Source organism: Vigna umbellata, chromosome 3, assembly GCF_029865625.1.
Source record: "Vigna umbellata cultivar VRB3 chromosome 3, Vumbellata_1.0, whole genome shotgun sequence".
Taxonomy (NCBI): domain Eukaryota; kingdom Viridiplantae; phylum Streptophyta; class Magnoliopsida; order Fabales; family Fabaceae; genus Vigna; species Vigna umbellata.
Window position 1 is genome coordinate 32936081 of NC_142167.1, and position 25628 is coordinate 32961708.

At 33.4% G+C, this 25628-nt stretch overlaps 3 protein-coding genes across 3 annotated transcripts; 1 reads left to right on the forward strand and 2 right to left on the reverse strand.

Moving 5' to 3' along the window:
- Window positions 1-265: 265 nt before the first annotated feature.
- Window positions 266-3249, reverse strand: LOC148202272 (uncharacterized). Its single transcript, XM_088109577.1, has 5 exons — window positions 2172-3249; window positions 1322-1916; window positions 986-1150; window positions 473-853; window positions 266-380 (listed from the first exon to the last, which is right to left on the reverse strand). The coding sequence occupies exons 1-5, from the start codon at window positions 3247-3249 to the stop codon at window positions 266-268; spliced, it is 2334 nt and encodes a 777-aa protein (XP_087965703.1).
- Window positions 3250-13503: 10254 nt separating this feature from the next.
- DHDPS2 (dihydrodipicolinate synthase) lies at window positions 13504-16975 on the forward strand. The gene is made up of 3 exons (XM_047325482.2): window positions 13504-13772; window positions 15346-15426; window positions 15873-16975. The coding sequence occupies exons 1-3, from the start codon at window positions 13690-13692 to the stop codon at window positions 16795-16797; spliced, it is 1089 nt and encodes a 362-aa protein (XP_047181438.1). The 5' UTR covers window positions 13504-13689; the 3' UTR covers window positions 16798-16975.
- A 910-nt stretch (window positions 16976-17885) lies between these two features.
- On the reverse strand, window positions 17886-19057 carry LOC124847895 (protein LITTLE ZIPPER 2-like). Its single transcript, XM_047325485.2, has 2 exons — window positions 18520-19057; window positions 17886-18393 (listed from the first exon to the last, which is right to left on the reverse strand). The coding sequence occupies exons 1-2, from the start codon at window positions 18630-18632 to the stop codon at window positions 18168-18170; spliced, it is 339 nt and encodes a 112-aa protein (XP_047181441.1). The 5' UTR covers window positions 18633-19057; the 3' UTR covers window positions 17886-18167.
- Between the last annotated feature and the right edge of the window lie 6571 nt (window positions 19058-25628).

Below are 25628 nucleotides of genomic sequence, written 5' to 3' on the forward strand. Positions count from 1 at the left end.
GGTCATGCCAGGGTGCATGCTAAGACGACTGTGATGAGCTTCCTCCAAAATAATCCGCTTCAGCTCGCCATCGTTAGGAACGCACGTCCTACCCTTGTAACGCAGCATGCCGTCCGTTCCTGTGTTGAAGTCCTTATCTTTATTTGAAACAAGCGCGTTTAATATCTTCACCAGTTCTTCATCCTCACGCTGCTTCATTCTGATTCGGTCGAACACATTGCTAGATATTCTAAGGTTACAGCACTTGATGCTGTTCGGTTCTAACTCAAACTGTAACCTTAGATCTCTGAAACTCTCTACCAAACTCAGTTCGCGCACCATCAGAGACGACATATGCACCACTTTTCTGCTCAGAGCGTCCGCTACTACGTTCGCTTTTCCTGGATGGTAGAGCAGCTCGAAATCATAATCCTTCAAGAACTCAAGCCACCTCCTCTGCCTCATATTCAACTCCTTCTGATCAAAGAGGTACTTGAGACTCTTGTGATCACTGAAAACTTGGAACGTGGATCCATACAAGAAATGCCTCCAGATCTTCAGCGCAAAAACGACCGCTGCCAACTCCAGGTCGTGCGTTGGGTAATTCCTCTCGTGAATCCTCAACTGCCGAGACGCATACGCTACCGCTCGCTTCTCTTGCATCAAAACACAACCCAGACCTTGATGAGAAGCGTCGCAATAGACTTCAAATGATTTAGACGTATCCGGAATAACCAGCACTGGGGCGCTTGTCAGCTTGACCTTCAGCTCTTGAAAACTGGCCTCACAACGATCAGTCCAAACGAACGGCTGATCTTTACGGGTCAATTGAGTTAGCGGCGCTACTATCTTAGCAAAACCTTCAATGAAGCGTCTGTAGTAGCCCGCCAGTCCAACAAAACTACGTACTTCCGTGACCGAACGCGGACTCTCCCAATCCAATACCGCTCGCACTTTCGCGGGATCCACCGAGATGCCTCCAGCCGACACCACATGACCTAAAAACTGGATCTCCTTCATCCAGAATTCACACTTAGACAACTTGGCATATAATTCTTTCTCCCACAACACTCCAAGTACGAGTCTAAGGTGCTCTTCATGCTCTTCTTCAGTCTTGGAATAGATGAGGATATCATCTATGAAGACAACCACAAACTTATCCAAATAGGGCCTGAATATGCGGTTCATGTACTCCATGAACACGGCTGGAGCGTTCGTTACTCCAAAAGGCATCACCACATATTCATAATGCCCATAACGCGACCTGAATGCTGTCTTCTGGATGTCATCTTCTTTAACCCTAATTTGATGATATCCGGATCTCAAATCAATCTTCGAGAACACTGCAGCCCCATGTAGTTGATCTAGCAAGTCATCTATCCTCGGCAAAGGGTACTTGTTCTTGATGGTCAGCTTGTTTAATTGCCTGTAGTCAATACACAACCGAGAGTTGCCATCCTTCTTCCTCACTAACAGCACGGGCGCTCCCCAAGGTGATACGCTCGGCCTAATGAATTTCTTCTCTATCAACTCCTCAATCTGCTTCTTTAGTTCAGATAACTCCGCAGGCGACATCCTATATGGCTGAACCGAGATGGGAGCCGCTGTAGTCACCAAATCAATTGTGAACTCCACTTCACGCTGAGGGGGCAGTCCAGGGATCTCTTCAGGAAAAACGTCCGCAAACTCGTCCACAACCGATCGTCCATTACCGTTTATAGTTGACGATCGTTCTTCTACCATTCCTCTGGATTCCTGATCCTCGTGAGTCATAATCAGGAAACAGCTGGCGCCTTCCATAATGTCTTCTTTCAGTTGACCGAGCGTCACTGAAAGAACTTCTTCTTCTTCACCAGGGAAGATCAACTTCTTCGCTCCACAGTCAATAAGAATGCGATTGGCAGCCAACCAATCCATTCCTAAGATCACCTCCAAACCTTGAAGAGGTAGGCAGATGAGGCTAACTTTAAACCTACGTCCATCCACTTCTATAGGACACTTGACGCACATAGTGGACGTCCTAACCTCACCAGCTGCTGGGGTTGACACCACCAGATCAAACTGCATCTCGCCCACTTCTAATCCCAGCTTTTCAACACACGCCTTCGAGATGAAGGAGTGCGTTGCCCCCGAATCATACAAAACACAGCAGGATCTACCAAACAGCATGCATTCACCAACAATAAGGTTACCTGAACTCGCTGCTTCGGCGCTAGTTATGGCATACACTCGCCCACTAGCTTGGGCTCGTCCTCCTCTTGGCTGATTTCTTCCAGCATTGGGTGGCCTCATCACCGCACGCCCACTCATATTACACTCGTGATCCAAGTGCCCGTTTCTTCCGCAACGAGTGCATTGCTTTACTCCCACCAACTGAGGGCATGAAGACCTATAATGTGGCCCTCCACACCGAAAACAAACAACACCTCCCTGCCCAGACTGTCCGACAGGAACTACTGCTTGAGATCCGCTCGTCTGAGAAGACTGATTTGGACGAGCGTAAGGAGGTCTCCTCTGAACAGCACCTCCCCTGGACACCATCGGTCCCCTACTCACTGGTTGCTGCCTCTTCAACCGTTCCGCCTCTGCCATGTTCTTCTCCAAAACCTTGGCTCGCTCGACCATAGCAGGAAAAGACCGAATACACAAAGTTGAGATCAACACTTTCAGATCACTTCTCAACCCATTCTCAAACTTCCTGCACTGCCACTCCTCGTTAGTAGCCATCGTATTGAACCTCAGGAGGTGTTTAAAGGTGTTGGTATACTCCGAAACAGACTTGGTTCCTTGTGCCAGTTGAAGGAACTCAACTTCCTTAGCGTAACGTACGCTGTCCGGGAAGTACTCCTCATAAAACTTGCCTCTGAAAACCGCCCAGGTTATTGGATTCTGAGCGTCCGTTAAGATGGCCTTCATACTCGTCCACCAGTGACTTGCCTCCCCAGTCAACAAATACTCTGTAAAAGCCAAGCGGCTTTCATCTGGACACCTCTTTGCATCGTAAATACGCTCCATGTCTCTCAGCCACTGGTCCGCCTCATCAGGAAGGCATTTCCCACTGAATTTAGCCGGACGATGTTGGAGGAAACTCTCCAAGCTCCATTCAGCTGCAGGCGGGGCAGCGTTGGAAGAAGACGCTCCCGGTGCGTGTCTTGTAGCAGCTAAGATCTCCATCAACTGTCTTTGCGTCGTCTCAGAATTGGCACGAGAGGCCTCCAAACTCTGCATAGCGGCCTGATTTTGCTGCATCAGAGTTGCGTTCTGTTCCATTAAAGTGGTGTTTTGTTGATGCAGTCGTTCCACCACTGTTTCCAACAACCTGGTGTTGTTGGATGTATCAGGCTCGCTCGGCTGAGGAGGAGGAGGAAGTCTAGGTGCCATTAGTTCTCTGGATCAGAGAAAAACGAACGTTAGTAATGTTCAAGAGTTAAAACAATAACTCATTAACACATAATAAGCACACAGCAAAAACGTAGTGCACTCATAGCCTACAGTGTTCCTTAAAAGAACAAAACTGCTCTGATACCACTAATGTAACATCCCAAAATACAGTAATTACCATGAATCAGGATTAATTACAATTAACAGTAAAAATAAACAGTCTTTAATATTAACAGCATTCAGCGGTTCAAAACCGAACGGCTTCATTACAAAATAACGAGCGTATCAGGGTAACAGGGAATAAAGCGGAACGAACGGTTTTACAAAAGGATTAACCGAACGTCCAAAACGATCTAACAATAACAGCCTAACATCTACGAGCGCTCTAAGGCTCGGCCTTTACTTCAACTTCTACCAGATTTGCATCTTCCAAATTTTCTTCTTCTAGCATTTCTTCAAGAGATGCACCACCATCTGCTCACATCCACAACGGATGATCATTGCAAGACAAGACGAACGTACAAAGACCATAAGACAACACAAGGAAAACACAAGGGTAAGCTTACGTAATTTAAATTCATACTTCAACATTTATATTCAAACCATCACGAAATCAGCACATATACATATAACATCAATCAAAGCATAAATATACTAATGCTAGACAGACCGTCCGGACTGTATGAATCTGTGTAGTTACAAGCGTCCTTGCACCCGAGTGATGTAGTAACTGGGTAACACCAAACAGCTGCCACTCGAGGTAAGTCCGTTCTTACGTCGCCCATGTTAACTTATGGACTAAGGACCTCCTGCCGTTCCCACACATGAGTACCCCCTTCTACTTGAAGAGGCGTATCACGGAACATCAGGATGGACAGCGAGTCTTAACTTATCCACAGTCATACTTTACAATTCTCAATTTCCAACCAAGAGTCGTTCCTCCTTGGAACGCTCGTTCAAATCTCAAACTCATAAATTCACCTCATATATGGCTCGTTCATTTTATAATTCTCTCAACATCACATTTTCATTCTTAGATACACTTCTCAAAAAAAACGAACGTTAATTAACTGTATGGACGAACGCTAATTGAGATCAGGACGAACGCTATTTAAAATCAGGACGAAGGTTATTTAACATTCAGGATAGAAGCTATTTAAAACGAACGTTCGACATGAGGTCAAACACTATCGAATACGAACGCTCGACAGAGGATCGAGCGCTGTCAAAGTCTAACACTCAACATGAGGTCGAATGCTATTAAAGACTAACGCTCGACATGAGGTCGAACGCTATTAAAGACTAACGCTCGACTGAAGGGCGAACGCTATCAAAGACTAACGCTCAACATGAGGTTGAACGCTATTAAAGACTAACGCTCAACATGAGGTTGAACGCTATTAAAGACTAACGCTCGACATGATGTCGAACGCCATCGAATACGTACGCTCGACAGAAGGTCGAACGCTATCAACAGCGAACGCTCGACATAAGGCCGAACGCTCATTTACTCAAATGGGAACGCTCGTTCTCGAGCAGAATTCTTTCCAAATGAAAGAATTCCATTTTTAAGTTATTTTAAAGAAAACCGAACGGTCTAAGACCGTACAGTGACGAGCGTCAATCATCAAAGGTAGGATTTAAGTACAGATTTCTCAACCTTAAGAATTTCCAGATTTCAACAATTTAACTTATACTTTGTACTTCAAATGAATCTCAAATTTATGAACTTTACACTTCCACTTCTAGATTAATTCATATTCGATAATCAACATCTTAACAATTCATACATTATAGTATTCATCCATCACTCATACATTTCCACCAGCATGCAGATCAACAACCCAGAAAATCATATCAGTAAATAAATCATAACCGCACAACAGGCTCGTTCATGCAGATCAGAAACAAACGTATACAGAGATTTCATACAATCAACCCACATCATGCTTTCATACAATCATACACGTATAAATTTAAATATATGTAAGCTTCCCTTACCTGGATAGCAGTGTACTTCCAAAAGCAATATTCTAGGTTTTCCTCTAACCACGTCTTACACCCAGGTTTCGTTCAACAGTTCTCACGTAAAACTAAGACACCAAAAATCAACAAAAATTCAGACCTAGAACCCATGCATGCAACCAAAACTAGGGTTCGCATGAGACCAGAAAAGACGAAGCTTTAGACAGGAGAAACTTACCAGTTCCGATCCAAGTTCTGTTCGGTCCAAATGAAAGATCACAGCTGGACGAACTTTCTTACGGTTCTGGAAAGTGAATCGGAGAAGAAGAATATGAGTTATAGAAGAGAGAAGATCACTGGTTCTAGAGAGAGATCAGAGAAAATGGAAGGTCGGGTTCAGAGGAAGAAGATGAGTGATACAGGTGAGTGGAGGGTTTTTCGAAAACTCTTTTTGCTTAACTCACGTTCGTTTGAACGAACGTCTCCCACACTGACACCTGCATACAAAACTCTGAATTGGAAACTTCCATCGTGACAAGTGGCGCTCATGCATGCAGCGTTCAGTGCGCAATTAATGCACTGGACGTGTGGCGCGGCTCATTTATGGAAGCAACTAGGTGAATCAGCAGCATAATAAATACTGATTTGACACCTAATTACGTCTCTAATTTACTGGGATCTCACACACTCCGGTAACATAAACAAATACTAATGTATGTATGTATCTATCTACCAATTTTTATATTTAATTTTAAACTATTATATTCTGGAATATATAATATCAGATATTTTCATATTAAATAATTTGAATTTATAATATGTCTAAGATATATTATAAATTGATTGTTTTTTAATATTATAGAGTGAAAGAAAAAAAATGAAGTCAAGGAAGAATAACCAGTTTATTAAAATCCAATGTGTCATGGAGATTATACAGTTCTAAAAAAAGTATAGTAGATAATTCCACGCGGTACATATTTTAAATTTTATATATCATATATAAATAAATGAGTTTGTTGGCAATTATTTCTTAATATTAGAATTAATTTTTTTTTGGAGTCATTCTGTCTTTTAAATGGAGAAGCGTAACAACATATTTTTCTATGCTCTACTTTAAACAAATTTAGGGGTTATAAATTTGAATATGTAATAGGAGATTATAAATTTAAATAAGTTTTTTATTCATCACGAATAAAACTTTATTATTAATTTTTTTCTTTTACTTTTATTTATGTAACTGGTTCTAAATATTATAAATAATGATATTTATAATCGACATAGAAAATAAGAGTTTGATTTGGAAATTCATTTTATAGCTCCTTAGTGAAGAATGCATTCATTTATCACAAAATTTAATCTTCTTAAGATTTATTTCTTTCAATTCATAATTTTTTAATTATTTTAAAGTGAAGGTTCAATATTATTTTAAAGAAACTATCAATAAGTTGATGAAATATGATTTTGAGTTGTCCGCTTTGGCCTAAAGCCTTATGTATTTGCTTTTGGTACCACTCCAAAAGGCTTTCTACTAAGAAAGTATCTTATGTGTATATAAACTCATGTGTATTTCGTATTTTATTCGATGTGGGACTTTGTTTGTACCCAACATACACAACTTACGTTTAGTTTTTCTTCAATTTAAGAAATTATAAAGGATTCTAAATATTTGACAATTTATTATTTTTAGAATTTGTACTTGATTATTGCACATGCAAATATGTATTGTTCTAATGAATAAAAAATTGTTTGATTATTGTTTTAAAAAATTGGTTGAATTTTATTTAAGTAATTATGCAATATCAACTTATTCTGGTAATGTTACCATGGATTTAATGTTGTGTGCGAGAAGATTAAGATACTCTTACATACAAATGAAGTATTAAATCTCTTTTTTATATCAATATACCTCTATATACCTAATGAGTCTGTATCGATGACTCATATTGTAAATTCACATTTATAATTTTATTGCATTTTTTAAGTGTTTTTTCTTTTCTCATTTATTAGTTCTAGCATATATTTATATTTCCTACAATATGATTTTTCTAAATACTATTTATATTTTATATTGTTATGTTTTCAACTCACATAATCTTAATCTTTGCTCATTGTTTTCATCATAACTCTTTCAATAAATACTATTTAGGATGATATTGCATTGTATTTTCTAAGGTTTCTAAAAGGATATATGGTTTACTAGGTTTGAAATTATTTGCCCCTTTTATGATTCTTGGAAGTTGAGATAGTTTTACTCAAATTTTGTAAAGGAACTTCACATATTAGATTTTGCTTATATTAGTTTAGGCTTTTCGTAATTATGAACCTAATTAAAGCCTATGATTAAGCTCACATTTGTTTTAGTTTTCAAAGTCTATATAATGTGTAATTGTGCTTAAAATAAAGAGACATGAATGTCTTGTAAAAATGATTCAAAACGATATAATTCAACTATATTTTTAGTTCATTTGATGAGATATTACATAAGTTAAGTCTAGTCACATTATTAGTATACTATCATGTTGATATCTAGCCAATTTATACGCACATGCTAGACCATAAGTAAATCTAATTATGAAATCACAGTATTGACTATCAACCCTAATATACATGACGTAATGATACTTCTCAAAAATACCATTTAATGCATATTTTGAGACAGATCATTCGATCTTTTATACAAGGTGACATATATGTCTCCACAATGTGCAAACTTTTACGTAATAATGCTTTAACTTCATAATGTTTCAATATTATTATCTTGTAGATTGTTTCATAAAAATTGCATAAGTTTTATGTACTAATTTGAAGCAACTTCTCCAAGTTTCACCTTACAAATTAATTTCATAACTATAAACAATTTTGTCATACAAACTAACCATAACATATAAACAAAACACAACCATTATTTGTTGTATTTCCTAAATGCATCACTTTATTCATTTATATCTTAACCAACTTTTCTTTGTGTGGAATTACATATATATGTCTTTCATATATTCAATGAATACAAGTAATGGTGAATAAATAACTTCAAAACATTGAATACGATATTTTAATGATTCACAACTAGAACAATATATGACACCTCTCCAAACATTCATCACCTACTCTCAAGGCTTTGCAAGATGTACTGAAATTTTATATTTTTTTTTAACATTTTTGTTAATGTGAAATCAACATAGAAGTTTACAACCTTTAAGAAAACAAGTGCAATTGCATTTGTTAAAGAAAGATCCTTATCAATGGTCAAAATTTTGGAAAGGAATATCCATTATGAAAAACAACCTTTTAAGTCTTTCAAGAGCCTAAGTAAAATTGTTCTTTTGTTTGTATACAAAGAACAAAAATACCACATAGAAAATCAATCTTGTGGATGTCATGCTAACAATCTCTAATTAAAACAAAATATAGGACTTAGTTTTGCATGCATTATCCATTAAAAAAACAATATTAAATGCATACAATAATTTCATTAAATCTAAGCATGTCCACGATATCACAACCTTTGAACTCTCATGAAACCTATTTATGATAAATATATTTGTCACATTAAAGCAACTTCACTAACTTTTACATTTGAGTTTTGAATTGTCTTTTTAATCTTTAATATACAAATTTCATATTACTTCATATTTCATACTTGTGACTAGTGCTGTCTAAATGGGCCACTCGACCCTACTTGACTCGGTCCATCACGGGTTGGTCACTTAGTGAGTCAATATAACCCGGGTAGCTTATTAGCGAGTTGAAAAAAATTTGAACTCGGTTTGACTCACCACGGGTTTTTGAGTTAAACGGGTTGATTCATTGGCTCACTTATTGACAATTTTTTTTTACAACTCCTGAAAAAATAACAAATTTTTCTAATTCCAATATAAATCAATTTCAATCTAAAATGATGTTAAATTCCAAAGACAATTTAAAATGAAAATAATAATATAATTCAAATACACTAAAAAGTCATCTTAAACTCCAAATATAATCCAAAAACAAGCACAAAAAACAAAGTTAGGTGGGTTGGCAAGCTAACCTGGCTCATCACAGGTTCAATCCGGGTGAGCCAAGTTCTTAGTGGATCGGGCTTAAAATAGACCCGTATCAAAATTTCATTTTTTTTTCAACCAAACCCAGCTCGAACCCATGGTGGGCCGAGACCGGGTTGACTCACGAGTTCCAATCCATTTTGACAACATTACTTGTGACATTATCTTTGTTGTATCCTTTCAAAGTAAATAAAATTCTTCTAGACTTTACTCAACTCTCAATTATGTCAACAAACATGAGTTTTTCATTACTTCTTAATTTCTCAATATATGGATGACCTATTAATGTATAAACCAACTCATGGTTATAATATCCACAATGAGAATCAATCTTGTAGCCTTCGCTCAATAGCATTCCACATGGTTTAAAAGAATAATCACATTTATTTGTTTTAATTATATTGAGTTATAAATATTTTTGTTGGAAGTCTCATATCGATTAGAGATATGTTCAATTTATAGTATATAAATAGTTGCAAACCTAACCTTACAAACTAATTTTGTGAGATTGAGTTAGGCTTAAAACCCACTTTTTAATATGGTATCATAGCCATAGGTTAAACTATGGTTCTCCACCTCCCCTACAATGGAAGTCTTTTGTTATCCACGAGTACATTATGGTTTGCAAACCCACTAAACATCTTTTGCTCTCCACCTCCCATGATTCATCTAGTTGCCAATGCTCCACCTTACCATGGAGGGATGTACTCGTTTGAGCCAATCATCAGACCAGAACCATTGGCTCTTATACCAATTGTAGGGAGGGACAATACTCATAAGTTTCCACACTAGTAAGATATTGTCCACACACATAGATCTCTACAATATTAAGATATTGTTCGCTTTGGGCCAAGCTCTCACAAATTTACTTTTGGTACTAAAAGGTCTCTTACTAAAGAAGCTATCTTATGTGTATATAAAACCATGTCCATCCATCTCTTGCTTTTATACGATGTGAGACTTTATTTGTATCATAACAGAACATATTGTTCCAACCGTTGTCGAATCACTCATTAGTGTCTTGTCTCATGCTTGAGATGCATATACTTCGATGTGGAGAGTGTGTTTAAAGTCTTACATCGACTAGATATAAAATTAATTTATAGTATATAAGTGGGTGCAAAGTACAAGCTGATTTTATGTAGTTGAATTAAATTTCACTTCTTAACACTTTTCATAAATATAATATTTGTAACATTTTTTTCAACCTAAGATAAGTTTTCTATTTTTAGAAATAGTCTATTGTATCTTATCTCATTATAATAAAGACAAATATAAGAAAGTATCCCATGTACCTATTAAACCTATTCAAATAAATCTTCTTACATAAATATAAGACAATGTAAGTATATGTCACTAGTTTTGAGTTTGAGAAAAAAATAATGTTATCTTGTGTATTATAAAACAACTTTGTAATCTCCTTTAACTAATTCTTCTATAGTTGAATCAAATTTCATAATATCATTAACTTCATCCATAATTGACAATGTATCAATTTTATTTAATATTTTACTCCAAAATTGATTACTCGTTGCAATTTTATTTGATTAATATATATATATATATATATATATATATATATATATATATATATATATATTCTAGAATAAATAATTTGAAAGTATGAAAAAAATATGTGACTTTTAGATAATTCGTAACACTTTCTTGAAAGTTTGAGGACCAAATAATGTCAAAATTTGGGATGGAAATGAAATCTAATTTCGCCTTACAATGTAAGAAATAAAAACATGTTTAATTCTTCTTTCAAATTGATAAACCATAATTATCTAGATATATTTAAGATTGATTATTCTAAAAGCCATAAATTACCTTAATTAGATTATCTAAAATACCTTACAAATTGTACTATTCAATATTGTCAAATTGTCTTTTGGATCGAGTATTTTATAAGTCACAAATCACCTTTTAAGTTAGATTATAAGGTGTACCAACTCTACCCATATTTATAATATTGTCACTAAATTTTTGTAGACCCAAAACGACCCAATAAATGAAGGATCCGAGCATGAAATCCCTATAATATATTAAATATAATATTAAATATATATATATATATATATATAATAGAGCTGTCAAAATGGGTCATCCGTTCCGATCCGGTCCGACCTACTACGGATTGGTTAGTTAGTGAGCCAATCCAATTCGGCTTTTTTCTTAGCGAACCAGAAAAATTTGAACTCGGCCTGACCCACCACGGGTTGGTGGGTAAACGGATTGGCTCACTAGCTTACTTAATTATAATTTTTTTTAGTTATAATTTTTTTAACAAAAAAAAATTACAAACTTTCTATAATTCAAATATAAACAAATTTTACTCCCCTGGATGTTTAATTAATTTTGAAAATAAGGAACTTAAATAATTTTTTCAAGCAAAAAAATAATAAATATTTTTTTATAAAATTAAAATTAAATTTTAATAAAACAAAATTAGGTAGGTGGGTTGGTGGGCCAACCCAACCCATCATGGGTTCAACCTGCATGAGCCGAGTTTAAATGAGCCGGGTTAAAATCTGACGCGCATAAAAAAAATACAATTTTTTAAACCCAACCCGGCCCGAACCCGTGGTGGGCCGGGTTGGCCCGCGGGTTGTAACCTATTTTGACAACTCTAATATATATAGGAATGACAAAAAAATCTGCGGACACAGGTATCTGTGGGTAAAATTCGCGGGGGTAATTACTATCCGCGAATATTTACTATCCACGGGTAGCAGGTATTTTAATACCCGCTTCTAAATGGGTCGAATACGAGTAATATACTACCCGCAAAAAATAATAAAAAAAATAATTTATATATTTTTTAATTAAATTTAATTAAAAATAAAATACAATTATATTTTATTAGGTTAAATTTAATTAAAATTAAATTTTAATTTATATTTAATTTAATTTATATTATATATGTATATTGTAATTTTATTTTAAAAGTTTATAAAATATTTTTTTTACGGATATCCGTAGGTACCCACGAGTTTTAAAATACTCACAGATATTTTCTAAACGAGTACCCGCACGGGTAACAGTATGCCGATCTGACCTGTTGTCATCCATATATATATAATATTATATGATAAAAACAAAATTTATATACAAATAACAAAAGTTCACATATATAATATTCTTATAATTACTTTTATTCATAAATATTCACCCAACATCTCTTACTAATGAAAGTTTTTGCATGTAGACTTCTTACTTGTAGTAATTTAGAGTTTGATCACATTTCAACAATCAAATTAGTGTATTCCAGAATCTCCTCAATCAAACCTCCTAAAAACATTAATTTATCTAGAAATATGTATCAAATGAATCTACTCATAATTTGTTATAATGACTTTAAAATTACACAATCTATAAATATTTTATTTTATTGAAAAAGAATTAAAAACTTTTACCATCATATTGAAAAATAATAAAATTCATAATGACACAAAAATAAAAATTTATATTTAAAAGTGTCCTCTCCAAGAGTTTCAAATAATAAAATAAAATAAAATAAAAATAATAATAATACCAAAGGTAATGTTGAAAAATCTATTTTTTTTTTTATTTCTTTCTAAAAAGATGTTTCTGAACTACATTTTAACTCTTACTAAGAGCTAAGTTTAACAACTTTGGCCTTCAATGTAAACATGCGCCTAGTCAAACACAAGGAACCATAATTGTTGTCGAAAAGAGAGGAAGCATATCAACAAACAAAAACATCTTTTAGTACAAATGCTGTTAATATTTTGTCTCTTTTCTCAATGTATTATTTTCTATACACATCTACATACTATGTTAGGATACAAGTTACATTTAGGATAAAACAAAAGATAAACATTCGTTTATATATATAGATAAGATATCTTTAATGATAACAGATATTTTTAGTGGAATTAAAAATAAATTCATGAGATATACATTTCTTCTTTTATTCACCTTTTACACAATAGTTTTTTTTTGGAATTTATTTTCTAAACCAATGATATAACAAAGGAGTAATATTAAAACGAAGTACAATGTGTAAAATACTTAAGTTTGTAATATGATTTTTTAATTCTTTAAATTGCTTTTAACTTAAAAAATAATATTTTATTGTATTTTTGTTCTTGGAAGTTTAAGAAGTGTGGAAGAGTAGACGGGTGCAGTGGTGTGTGTCATTTTCCGTTTCGCGCAGAGAAAAAAGCCAAAGTACTCTTCGCCGCCATTTTCTACTCTCACTGAAGTCATCTTCTTCCCATTCCTCTTCTAAGATCTCCCTTCCAACGACACCGTTTTGATCTTCCCATTCGGATCTTCTTCTCCAGTTTCTCAAATCATGGCTACACTCAAAACCCTTTGCTTCAGAGCTGCCACCTTCCCCGATTGCCCCTCCAATGTCACCAATAATAAAAACACCAGGTTCATTTTCCTCATCAATTTTAATTATTATTAGTGTTGTTGTTGTTGTTGTTGTTGTTTGTTTGTTTTTTCGTTTTCGGACTTTGTAATTTCGAAATCGGAGTTCCAAGGATTATTGATGTATTGGATGGTTTCTGAAATCTGACTAAAGGCAGTGTTGTTTGTGTAGGTTGTTCGTTACTGGGTTATGTGTTAACGGTGGGTTATTAGGTTTGATTCGCTGTTTGGTGGATTTTTTAAATTGTTTATCTGAAGTGAGAAAGCCTCTAAGGGGCATACATGGGTAAAGGATATTGGCATTTTGATTTTTCCGGGTTAATTGAGTTTGTGAGGCACTTGAATTTGAATCAACACTGGATTGAGTTACCCTTTGCACTCTAGTGTGTAGTACATTCAAATATGTTGTGTCGCTTTGTGCGTTTTAGCGGCACAAAAACTTTGATGAGTTTTAAAAACCTGCCTTGATTCCTTGTTCAAAACATTCTATCTCTGTGTTCAATTCTGAATTCTGATTGTCCTGTCTTTTTTGGTTTATTTTTACCATCATTTGTCAACCTCAAAGCAGTTCTTTTATTTGTAGCACCATCCTCTTGGAGACTAACACTTGTTTCATTTCTAGATGTTTGTTATTGTTGTGTTTAGCTCTAGTGAGAGGGAAAAGAAATGAGAACATATATGATGGATTATGTGTGTCAACTGCATAGCGGAGAATATTATTTATATATTGAGACTTAAAGAGTCATAAATAAATACAAGGATTTACAATTACAATACATAATAACACTGAAGATGAAATCAGCACAGCACTCGATTTATCTTTCACACAGTGTATAATATGTTCTGTTTTTGAGCATTTATATGTGTTACATAAATTATTTAATCTGTATTTATAGCATTCAGAATAGTGGCCGTACCACTGACAGTTCCTTTTGGTTATAGCCGCAATTCCTTGATAACTATGTGTTAGAGGGTTTTTTTACTGTAAAGGATCGCCCCTTTTTAATACCGTTTTTCTGTTGTTTATTTGATTATTGTGTTTCTGCAATAATAGCCTTTTAGTCTAGCCATATTTACTACTGATTGATTATTATGAGGAGTACAATGAGATTTGTAGAAGTAAGACGGAAATGCAATAGGACTCTCTTGTTCTCTTCTTTAATGTTCGATTTCTTGAAAGTTTCGTCCCTTTCTACTTGTAAACTTGACTAAACAGTTATGCCTCGTGGTTACCTCTTTCCAGTTCTTCATGGGAAATAATGTTTCTTCGTTTAGGATAATGAAAGATAGTAAGATGATAAACTAGAGTGAAAAGGACTCTCTGTACATTCACCCCATAAGTGTGCTCCATGTCTCTGCCTCCTTACTTTTGGGTGTCAGCTTTTTACTTTTTAATCAAGTGTATACTCTTTCCAATTTCAAATCAGTATTCTATATTTGTAGTTGCAATATGGTTTTCTCTTTGTCATATGCATGTATGTACGACTGTGTGTATCGGTGCCCATTACGTTTTGAAAAATACCACTCTTTCCAAATTTTGCTACGTGTGATGTTAAATAATTTCTATATTAATCAGGAGCTCAAACTGGAAGCCTCCACAAGCAGCTGTGAAACCTAGTTTGCACCTCCCAATGCGCAGCTTTGAGTTGAAGAATAGGTGGGTTTGAAGTTTACTGTTATAAATCCATTCAATTTTCTACTAAATTATATATACATTTGTTTTCATATCTTTTCATTTCTGAAACTGTTTTTATCATGTGTACATGTGCGTATTGTCTAAATTAGGTGGGAACTGTAGGATGCATGCTCTGAGTAGGATTTCTGGACGAGACACAGATGATGTGATGCATCTAGAGCTTTAAGCAATGTTCTCTCTCACTAATTTGCACTTTGAACTTAATTTGCACTTCTTATCCAATCCGTCCTTTGCTTAGCAAGGGTTTTATGTCATCTATTTAAATCTATTTACACGGCCATATATATTTTTATAATGAAACTATATTCGTACATATTTTAATGTAATATAAAATTTTTATTTTTGGCTTTCGGTTTTCATTGCTGCTTATTTGGGCTACTGCTTATTTTAATGTATTGCATTTACAGGACTTCCCCAGAGGACATAAAGTGTCTGAGGTTGATAACTGCCATCAAAACTCCATACCTACCTGATGGGCGATTTGATCTTGAAGCGTACGATGACTTGGTGAATATGCAGATTGGAGAAGGGGTGGAAGGTGTTATTGTTGGTGGGACAACTGGTGAAGGACAATTAATGAGCTGGGAGGAGCACATAATGCTCATTGCTCATACAGTTAACTGTTTTGGTGGGAAAGTTAAGGTTATTGGAAATACTGGAAGCAACTCCACCAGGGAAGCAATTCATGCCACTGAGCAGGGTTTTGCTGTTGGAATGCATGCTGCCCTTCACATAAACCCCTACTACGGAAAAACCTCGTTGGATGGCATGGTTGCTCACTTTCAAAGTGTGCTTCCGATGGGACCCACTATAATCTATAATGTGCCTTCACGGACTGGTCAAGACATTCCTCCACATGTAATTCAAACCTTAGCTGAAAGTTCTAACTTAGCTGGTGTCAAGGAGTGTGTTGGAAATGATCGGATCAAGCAGTATACAGACAATGACATTGTTGTGTGGAGTGGGAATGATGATCAATGCCATGATGCTAGATGGGATTATGGGGCTACTGGAGTGATATCTGTTACAAGCAACCTGGTTCCTGGTCTAATGCGGGAACTGATGTATGGTTTAAATCCTAGGCTAAATTCTAAGCTCTTACCTCTGATTGACTGGCTTTTCCACATGCCAAACCCCATTGGGTTGAACACTGCTCTTGCTCAACTTGGGGTTGTCAGGCCCGTTTTTAGGCTACCATTTGTACCTCTCCCTTTTGAGAAAAGGATAGAATTTGCCAATATAGTGAAGGCAATTGGCCGAGAGCATTTTGTTGGAAATAAAGATGTTGAGGTTCTTGATGACGAAGACTTTTTCTTGGTCAGTCGTTATTAAATTATCTTGTAGGTTTATTGTATCCTCCTTTCTGGGGGGTTTTCCAAACATCAAATCATGATAAGTCTGCTGTAGTGAATTGAAGTGATTACCTAGTTTCTTTTTACTGGCTACTCTGTAGTTGGGAACTGTTTCAAATCTGTTGAGTTTGAATTTATGTGCTACTGCATATTCTATTTATCGTGTTTTGAGGAGTGAAACATAACAACGATGAATCAATCCCTAATTTTCTACCTTTACATTTCTCTGTGTGACAGTTTGACCTATTTTTAGAATATATTTATCATATAATAAACGCACACCTGGAGATGTGACAATTGCCTTCCCAAGGATCCCCTCATAAAAGATACGGAGGAAAGTAGTGAATGAAGAACATTGGCTTTTTCTTCTCCATAGTTTTCTTTGGTAGATGGTGTAACTTCTATTATTATGAATTTGTTTGGACAACTTTTTCAACAAACTTTGAAAAAAATAATATAAAAAAATGAAATGATTTTTTCATTAAGGTAAAATTAACTTATACAGCTAATTTGCAAAAGTTCTTATACATTTTTCCTTCATTGTTAGTTTTAATTTAACTAATTTTAATTTATGGGGAAATTTCTCTATTTATTTTATGGAAAAGTTTGTATGAGAAGACTTTTACATCAACATAATTTTGCCAATCACAAATTTTAGTCCTTGGCCAATAATCTGTAATAAACGAGCACCAGAAACATGTCCCTAGGAATATTAGTTATGAATGATGCTGAATCATGAATCTCCTTTTGCCAGTTCTAACTGTGTTATGCTATTGATGACAGACTAACCATATAACATCTGCTGCCATTATGAGTGCATAAAATCTCTGCACTACTCTTATATAACAATATCATTACAAAAACATGTATACTGTTAATTGACCCAATGAATGTAATACTTACCCAGTTGAAAAATGTTGTGATATTATTATTGAAAGGTATATTTATAAACGAATTGATCAGCTTAATCAAAGACTTATGACAGGAAAAAGCTAAGACACTGTTAAGTATTCAGTGTCAGTGTCCCCTACTCTAAACATGACATCAGGAAAACTAACAAGTGAGAAATTTAAAAAAACTACCACAACGTTGCACAATTCTATATTCCATGTAATGCTTACAATTGGCATATTACCTATTTATCTTTATTACACCACTCTAAACTTATTGCTAGAAAATTAATTAATTTAACCTCCAAGGCTCCGACTAAGATGCAAACAAAAAACAAAAAAGAAGATGCAAAGTCAACAAGATACAGGGCTAACATCAGAAAAGGATCATTGACACGGACCCTTCGATTTCTCCTACTCTCACCACACTAATAAACTGTATATATAAATCAGCTAATAGCTAGTTATTGTTGGTATTGTTGGTCTGTTCTGAAAGCTTCTTTTGGAGCTGTGACAATAAGGCCTGATTCTCTTTGTGCAGAAGCATGGCTCGCTTCCTCAACTTCTCATTCTCCTCTATGATTGTTTGATTCTCCATGTACAATTTCAAGTTTTTCATCTGAATTTCAGCTTTCACCACAACCATCCTTTTCCTCTGTCTCGCTTCTTTCAAGTGTGCCCTCCTTCTACATCATCATCATCATCATCATCACACAAGAAGCCAATGTTACATCAGAGACAAAACACATGCAACAAGCTGTGAGAAACAGCAAAAAGACACGGTATAAAACTACTAGACTATGGAACAGTACCTTTGGAGCAGGCCCAACCGAAGGTGCCTGTGGTGTCTCTTAGATGGCCATGGACGAGGAAGTGCCAAAAGGAGAGGGCCACAAAGGGTCTGTTTTGAAGAGAAAGAGCACATGCTGTTTCCCTTCTAAAAAGCCAAGGCCTTTCAGAGAAGAAGAGCTATAAGCTTGAGAATAAAAGTTCACTCACAAAACAGAATAACAAATAAACAAAAAATGGATTGTGAGGTGTAACAAATAGGCTACAAGGGGTTTTTATAGGTGATAAGAACTTGGTAGGAAACTACTAGGGTGAAAGAAAAAGTGTTATAATATAGCTGTGATCTTGTGTTTGTATGAGAGAGAATGAGAGAGAGAGAGAGAGAGAAAGAGAGAGACTTTTATATAGCAATGATGGCACAAGGACTCATGATTACAAAGGGCAGCAATAGATGAGGGAAAGCAGAAGAGGATGAAGAAAAATGACACTCTTCTTTCTATGCCTTTTTGATTGCTTTGGTTCAGAGTCTAACTTGGGATGGTGGGTAACATTGAGAAATTGAGAAGGATAGGGGGGGCACATAGAAAAAGCACCGTACCCATTATTCAGTAAGTTGAGTTACACTTTTTGGAATAGTTTAGAAGTTTCCCTTTCAGTTTAGGTCCTCTCACTCTTTCCATGGGATCTTCAAACCACAAAAACTACTCATAAAAGCCATCTGCCTTGTGATCAAATTACTTGAACTAATTATGGTAGTAGAATAGAAGAAGATAAGTGTGACATCACATTCAAAATCGGTAACATGCATTTATTCCAGGTTCATTTAAAATGGGCCAATGTGTTCTTGCTTCTAGTTTCCGCAGTTATTGTTCCTCCTAACCCTGTGGTTCCCCACTTCCTTCTTCACCTTCTTCCTTTCTCTCACAACACATACATTTCCTTCTTCCACAGTAAAAATATTTCCAATGTTTTTACTCATCATGTCAACTCAACTTCTGTCACTGATCATGAGATACCATCACTTTTCAACAAACTTCTTCATCACAAACTCACCCTTTATTAACTTCAACATTACTCATATAATCAAAACAACTTTCATTCAAGTATTTATGAAAACATTAAGTTTTTGGGTTTCAGTATTCATGCATATGGTCCTAGGTTGCTCAGAACTGATTACTTTATTAACTACACAATCAATATATAGGGTCTTCATATGCCCAAATATCAATTGTTTCTCATCAAAATGTCAGTTAAAAGATCTCCAATAGGATCCTGAGAAATAAGTGTTCTTTATTACAGACAATTTGATTTTTTCTTTTGGAAAGATCAATAAGTCTATAACATGTTATTTTCATGAGTAAAAGTAATATGACACACATTAAATTTAAAAAAAAATTGTATTTTTGAAAAAAATAATTTTAAAAAAATATATTAAATAAATGTAAAAAATTATGTATCTCATACTATCACTTCTCTATTTTCATTCCAATCACTTCTCTATTTCCATTCCAAGAAGATATTTCTGTCACTTATACTGTTTACAAGAACTTTTTAATTAAACAAAAAATTTGATTTTTGAGTGGTAGATTCTCAACTGCATTTTTGTAAGTAACATAAGTTAGATACTACTTATTTAAAATAGTTTTTATGAATAAAAAATTATAATTAATTTATGAATTAGAATTTAAATTAACTTTTAAAATTTGATTTATTTATTATTATTAATTCTAAATTAATCTCTAATTTTATATAAAATACTTATTTTTTATAGTTAAAACTTTAATAATTAATATTAAAGATTAATTTAAAGATTAATTTAAATTCTAATTTACGATCGTAACAAATATTATTTTAGATACTAATATTTTTTTAATTTATAAAATAATATATAACTTATTCAATGTAATGTTTAATTTTTTTTAAGAATTAGTTGTTATTTAATAATTTTATTGTAATTGATTTCATTAATATATGTATGTTAAGTCTTTTCGTTTCATCTTTGTTATCAGAATTTGACAGCTAACTCTTCTCCATAATTTTAATTTAGTTTATATATATATATATAGATACTCTTAATTTAATTTCAATCCATGCAATGCAATTTGAAGTTGATTATTATATATGGAGTGCATTCTTGCAATGTATAGAATGTGTTGGTTTTAGTTTGTTATGATAATAGTAATAGATTATAATGTAAGGAAGAAAGTTAGAAATAAAGGTGAAGATGCAATAGTGAAGAAAATAAGAGTGGTTTGAATTTGACTGGTAAAAGTCATAGCTAAACATTGCAGTAGAAAATTTAATGTAAGATGTCTACATGTCTCTTTAAACCATAAATAATGGGACCTATTTAATTTAACTTCTAAATTTTACTCTCTCCCTCCACTTTCATACTATACATTCTTCAGACAAATCTCCCTCACTTAAATTTATTAATATAATTTTTTTGGTACTCAAAATTTGACTACCTTGTAAATCAAATATATAAAATTAAAAACATGATTGAGAAATGCATATTGGTCTCTAACTAAATTACTTTTTTGAATTTGTCAACTTTATTAACAGCCTTATAGTCTTGACCTAATACACACACACATATATTAAAATGAATGTATTTTGGTATTTTAAAGTTGGTATTACAAGAAAGACACATTGATTGAAAAGAGTGAAATTTGAAAACTTGGTAAAGGTGAAAGATGTAAATAAGTATTGATTAGATTAATGTAGCCATGCTTCTTTCAAGTTTAGGTTTATAGTATTAAATGAAACATTGCATTTATACTTATATACAATTAGGTCAACCCTATTCCACTACTATAATAGGAGGTATTGGGGGGAAGAAGAACCGTGTTTGGGGATTAACATCACAAAAACTTTGTAATAATAATAATAATAATAATAATAATAATTAATCATTTTCTTTTGGCCTAATAATCAATTAACATCACAACTTGTCTTACTTTTGATTAGGTTAATTAAGTTGTTCTTTGACAGTCAATATTATTTATTGTAGCATTTTGGATTTTGGTAGTATGAAAAGTGAGTAAATTGAAATGTTGTTATGTTCATTCTTTGATAATCATTTCGACCGAAAGAGATGAGAGGAATTTTCAAAACCAGCAACAACTTGGTCTGAACCTCTCGCAGTGGAAGTTGACGGATCATTTCTTTATATCATTCATTTCTCAACACTACACATTTTTCTTTTCTTTTCTTCTTTTTATTAGCTTAAAATCAATTTTAGAGATTAATAACAAACACACATCAAATATCAAAACTTTTTCTTTTTAATTTATGAATAACCACTTTCATAATACTTATTAATTTTTAAAAAGTAAATTTTAAACCTAATTTATAGACCAGATTAAAAGATAATGTTTACATTCACTTATATATTTTAAATTTATATTTATTTTTAGTTGATGTGATATTTATAACACATTTTTCACATTAAAAAGCTATACATTAAATGAGATTAAAAAGGATAATCTAATAGCAACTCAATAATTAATTACATTATATATTCAATAAATAATAAATTTTATTATAAATTTTAGATTTTAAATTTATTTCAATAATACAAAACTGATTTATAAAATAAATTTTGTAATTACTTAAATTTATCTTATCTTTAATAGTATCTCCAACGTTAACAAACCTATTAATTTTATTGTATTATGTTTATAGAAGCAATAAATTATGAAAAGTTGTTATTTGTTGGATATAAAATAGCTAAGAGTTGTCTTAAGGAGGTTTTTGTCTCGAAAGTATACCAAACATTTTCTAATCTCACTTTGTCCTCGTTCACATTGAATGTTTGTCTTTACGTGTTAAGATTCTATTCAACAATGAAATTATATAACATTGTCATTATGCTTAATCGAAAACACAACCAAAATCTTTGTTTATTTATGCTATCTGTACACCTTATTAGACACGTAACCAGGATTAACGAATTAATTAATTAGTTGGATTTGGAGAAAGAAAATGCGACAAAATAGAAATGTGGGTCAAAAAGAGAAATTACAAAACATAAGACGAAATATTTTATAGAATGATATAATAATGAAAAGAAATGGGTATTCGTGTAACTTTAGAGGCACCAATGGAAGAGAGGAAGGGGAAAAGAAGAGGCACATGGGGAGGCACGTGAGAGTCACGTGTTTATTGTTAGAAGGAGCCAAAGGAAGAAATGAGTGTTGTATGGAAGGGAAGGGTTAAGTAGTCAATGTGGTTAGGTCCCTTATTTTGTCCCTTTTCTTCATGTAATTGAGTACCAAAGCCATGCTCATTTATTTGGAAAATGAACCCCATTTTGGCTTCATCTTCTTCCTCATCATCATGACCACCATGCCTCCTTCTCACATTCATTGGATGGTTTTTGTTTATCTATCATCATGCCATATAGTGGAAGCTAGTATATATCTTGTCCAACTTTGCCTCACCATTTCACATGCCCACAAAACAAAAACAAAAACAAAAATTACCTAAAAAATTTGTGAAATTTACTAACTATACATCATCATAGATTGGTTAACCAAGATGGTAAGATGAATAAATTGTTTTAAGCTTCATGCATTTGGTGCATTTTTTTCTTAATTACCAAAATGAAACAACTTTTAAAAGAATTATAAAAATAAATTGTGTATAAATCATGTTAAAGTGACATAAATGTATCAATTTGACAAGACTTTTTTATAATAAAATTATGTGACCTTAGTACAATTTATCTACTTTCATAATTATTTTAAATTATTATTTTTGTAATTTTGAAAAAAATTACATTATATTTGAGTGGTTTTGCCAAATATTGGAGTCGTAGATTTAGGGTGAAAGTGATGAGTGAGAGAGACATAGGTGGATATTGATGTAGGTAGGAAAGTGATGTGTCAAGGTAGGGCAAAGTTTGTGGGGTTATTTTGATATGGAGTTAAAGGGAGTCATTTTCATATAGTAGTAGTGAAGGAAGAAAGGAAAAGAGAAGTAAAATGCATAAATGTAAGTGAGAGTTTATATTGTGAAAGTGAAAAGTAAGATATTTTACCAAAGAAGGGTTGTTCTTGAGCCCCTCATCATACCCTTTTGAACAAGGAAGGTGTAGGTATTTGATGAGGACAAGGACCACAACACAACCCTTCACTCATTTCTTGTATTACTACCACCAAAATACTTGCACTACGTGACCAACTAGTCAACTATGATATCAAAATCCCTTCCCATTTTCAACACCATCTTAATATCTTATACCCTATGTTTTCTTCTTTTTTTCACTACAACTTATCCATATTTCTTTTAGTTGCCAATGTTATTTTCAAGGAAAGGAATAACTTCTTCTTTTGCTACCACAACATTTTTTTCAAGTCATTTGCTTACATTTGTTAAATAATTTATTGCAATCCCCACCTATGCACTTATTTCTCCCCAAAAATACTTACACAAAGTGGAGTTTTTCTCTTAATTTACATATTAAGAAGAGAAACCAGTTTTCCCATAATAAGTTTATGAAAAATATACTTTTAACATTTTTTTTCGACAATATTTTTCAATACCTATGTATTGATTTGTTTCAAATATATTAGTCAATAAAATAATAACATATAGTTTATTGTCAAAAAATTTGTTAACATATCATAATTCTAATTTTTTTTTATAAATTAAACTCTTGAAGTATGTGGGCATGATCTTTTTATTACCCTTGTTTTTCAGGGGAACTAAGAAAACAGTAGTTAGAAATTTCAGTTAACCTAAAGTATCCCATAAACAATTATCAAATTAAAATATTTTTGGGTTTGGTAAAGTAATATTGCATGGGGAAATGCATAAAAAGCAATAAAATAAAGTTAACAGAAGATCAGTGGAATAAATCACAAGTTGAAGAGGTGTAGTTTCACATGCACTATTTATGCATTTACTGTTTGCACATTCATCTCTCACCATCAAAACTCTCTCCCTCTCTCTCTATATATAATATATATATATATATATATATATATATATATATATATATATATGTATATGTATATATATGTATATGTATATGTGTGTGTGGTCCACCTCACCATCACAATTTGCCTTGCATTCAAATGAGAAATCTATGATCTTACTCTCTGCCACTCAATTATCCAGTGGCATTGATTGCCTTCAAAATTGGTACACATTCTCATCATCATCAACATCACTTAGCTTCCATCGTCTTCTATTACCATCATCATCGTCACATTTTTAAACGTGTACAATTATAGCTCTATGAATTCAATTCATTTTCCCACAGATTGTTACAGAGACTGGACTCTCTCATGCACCACTGTATCTGCCATCACCTTACAATCTTGCTTTTACATATCTCTTAACTTATTATACCATCTATTCTAACAATTTTGGAAGTATTATAGAGAATCTTACGTGCATGATCAAACTTTCAGTAAATTCGAGAATAATATCAGACCGATTCTTATCTCGTGACACTTTCTTTTGAGAATGTTTAATCTTAGGTTCCAAATAAATTATTATATGCACATTACTAATGTTATTTACGTATAATTTTTTATATGATAAAACTAAGATATATTCGAGCACAGATATTCTGGCATATATTTCTAACCTACAAACCACGAGGTCCATATTCTAGACTGTCCTTTGATTTGACATTAACACGTTCCTAAAGTTTTACCAGATAACGGACTGTGATCTTCTGGAAGTCTAAAACAGCTTAGAACACGAATATTTGCTAAATTATATGAATGCAGAGTATAAAAAATATGACTAAGAAATCGAACAGTTCATTTAAGCACTTAAAGTCTCAAGCTCCTCCATAAATTCTAAATCAAACAAGTCTTATATTAATAGTGTGGAAATGCGTTCTAATGATCGCCTATACATTACAAATCCTAAGTTCTTCCCTATTTTTGTACTTACACTGAATTCCTGTCTTTTGCCCCTTTCAAGATTTCCGTTCTAGTATTTTTCTCACTTACCACAAGAATTAGGGCAAGAATTTTTAAGCTGAAAAATGCATAATACAAGGGAATATTTTTATTTGTCCAATACATTTTCAATTTCTATTCTTTTATCTTACTATATACCAAACATCATAACGAATCCATTTCAGCACTTCTATTTCCTTCCTAATACC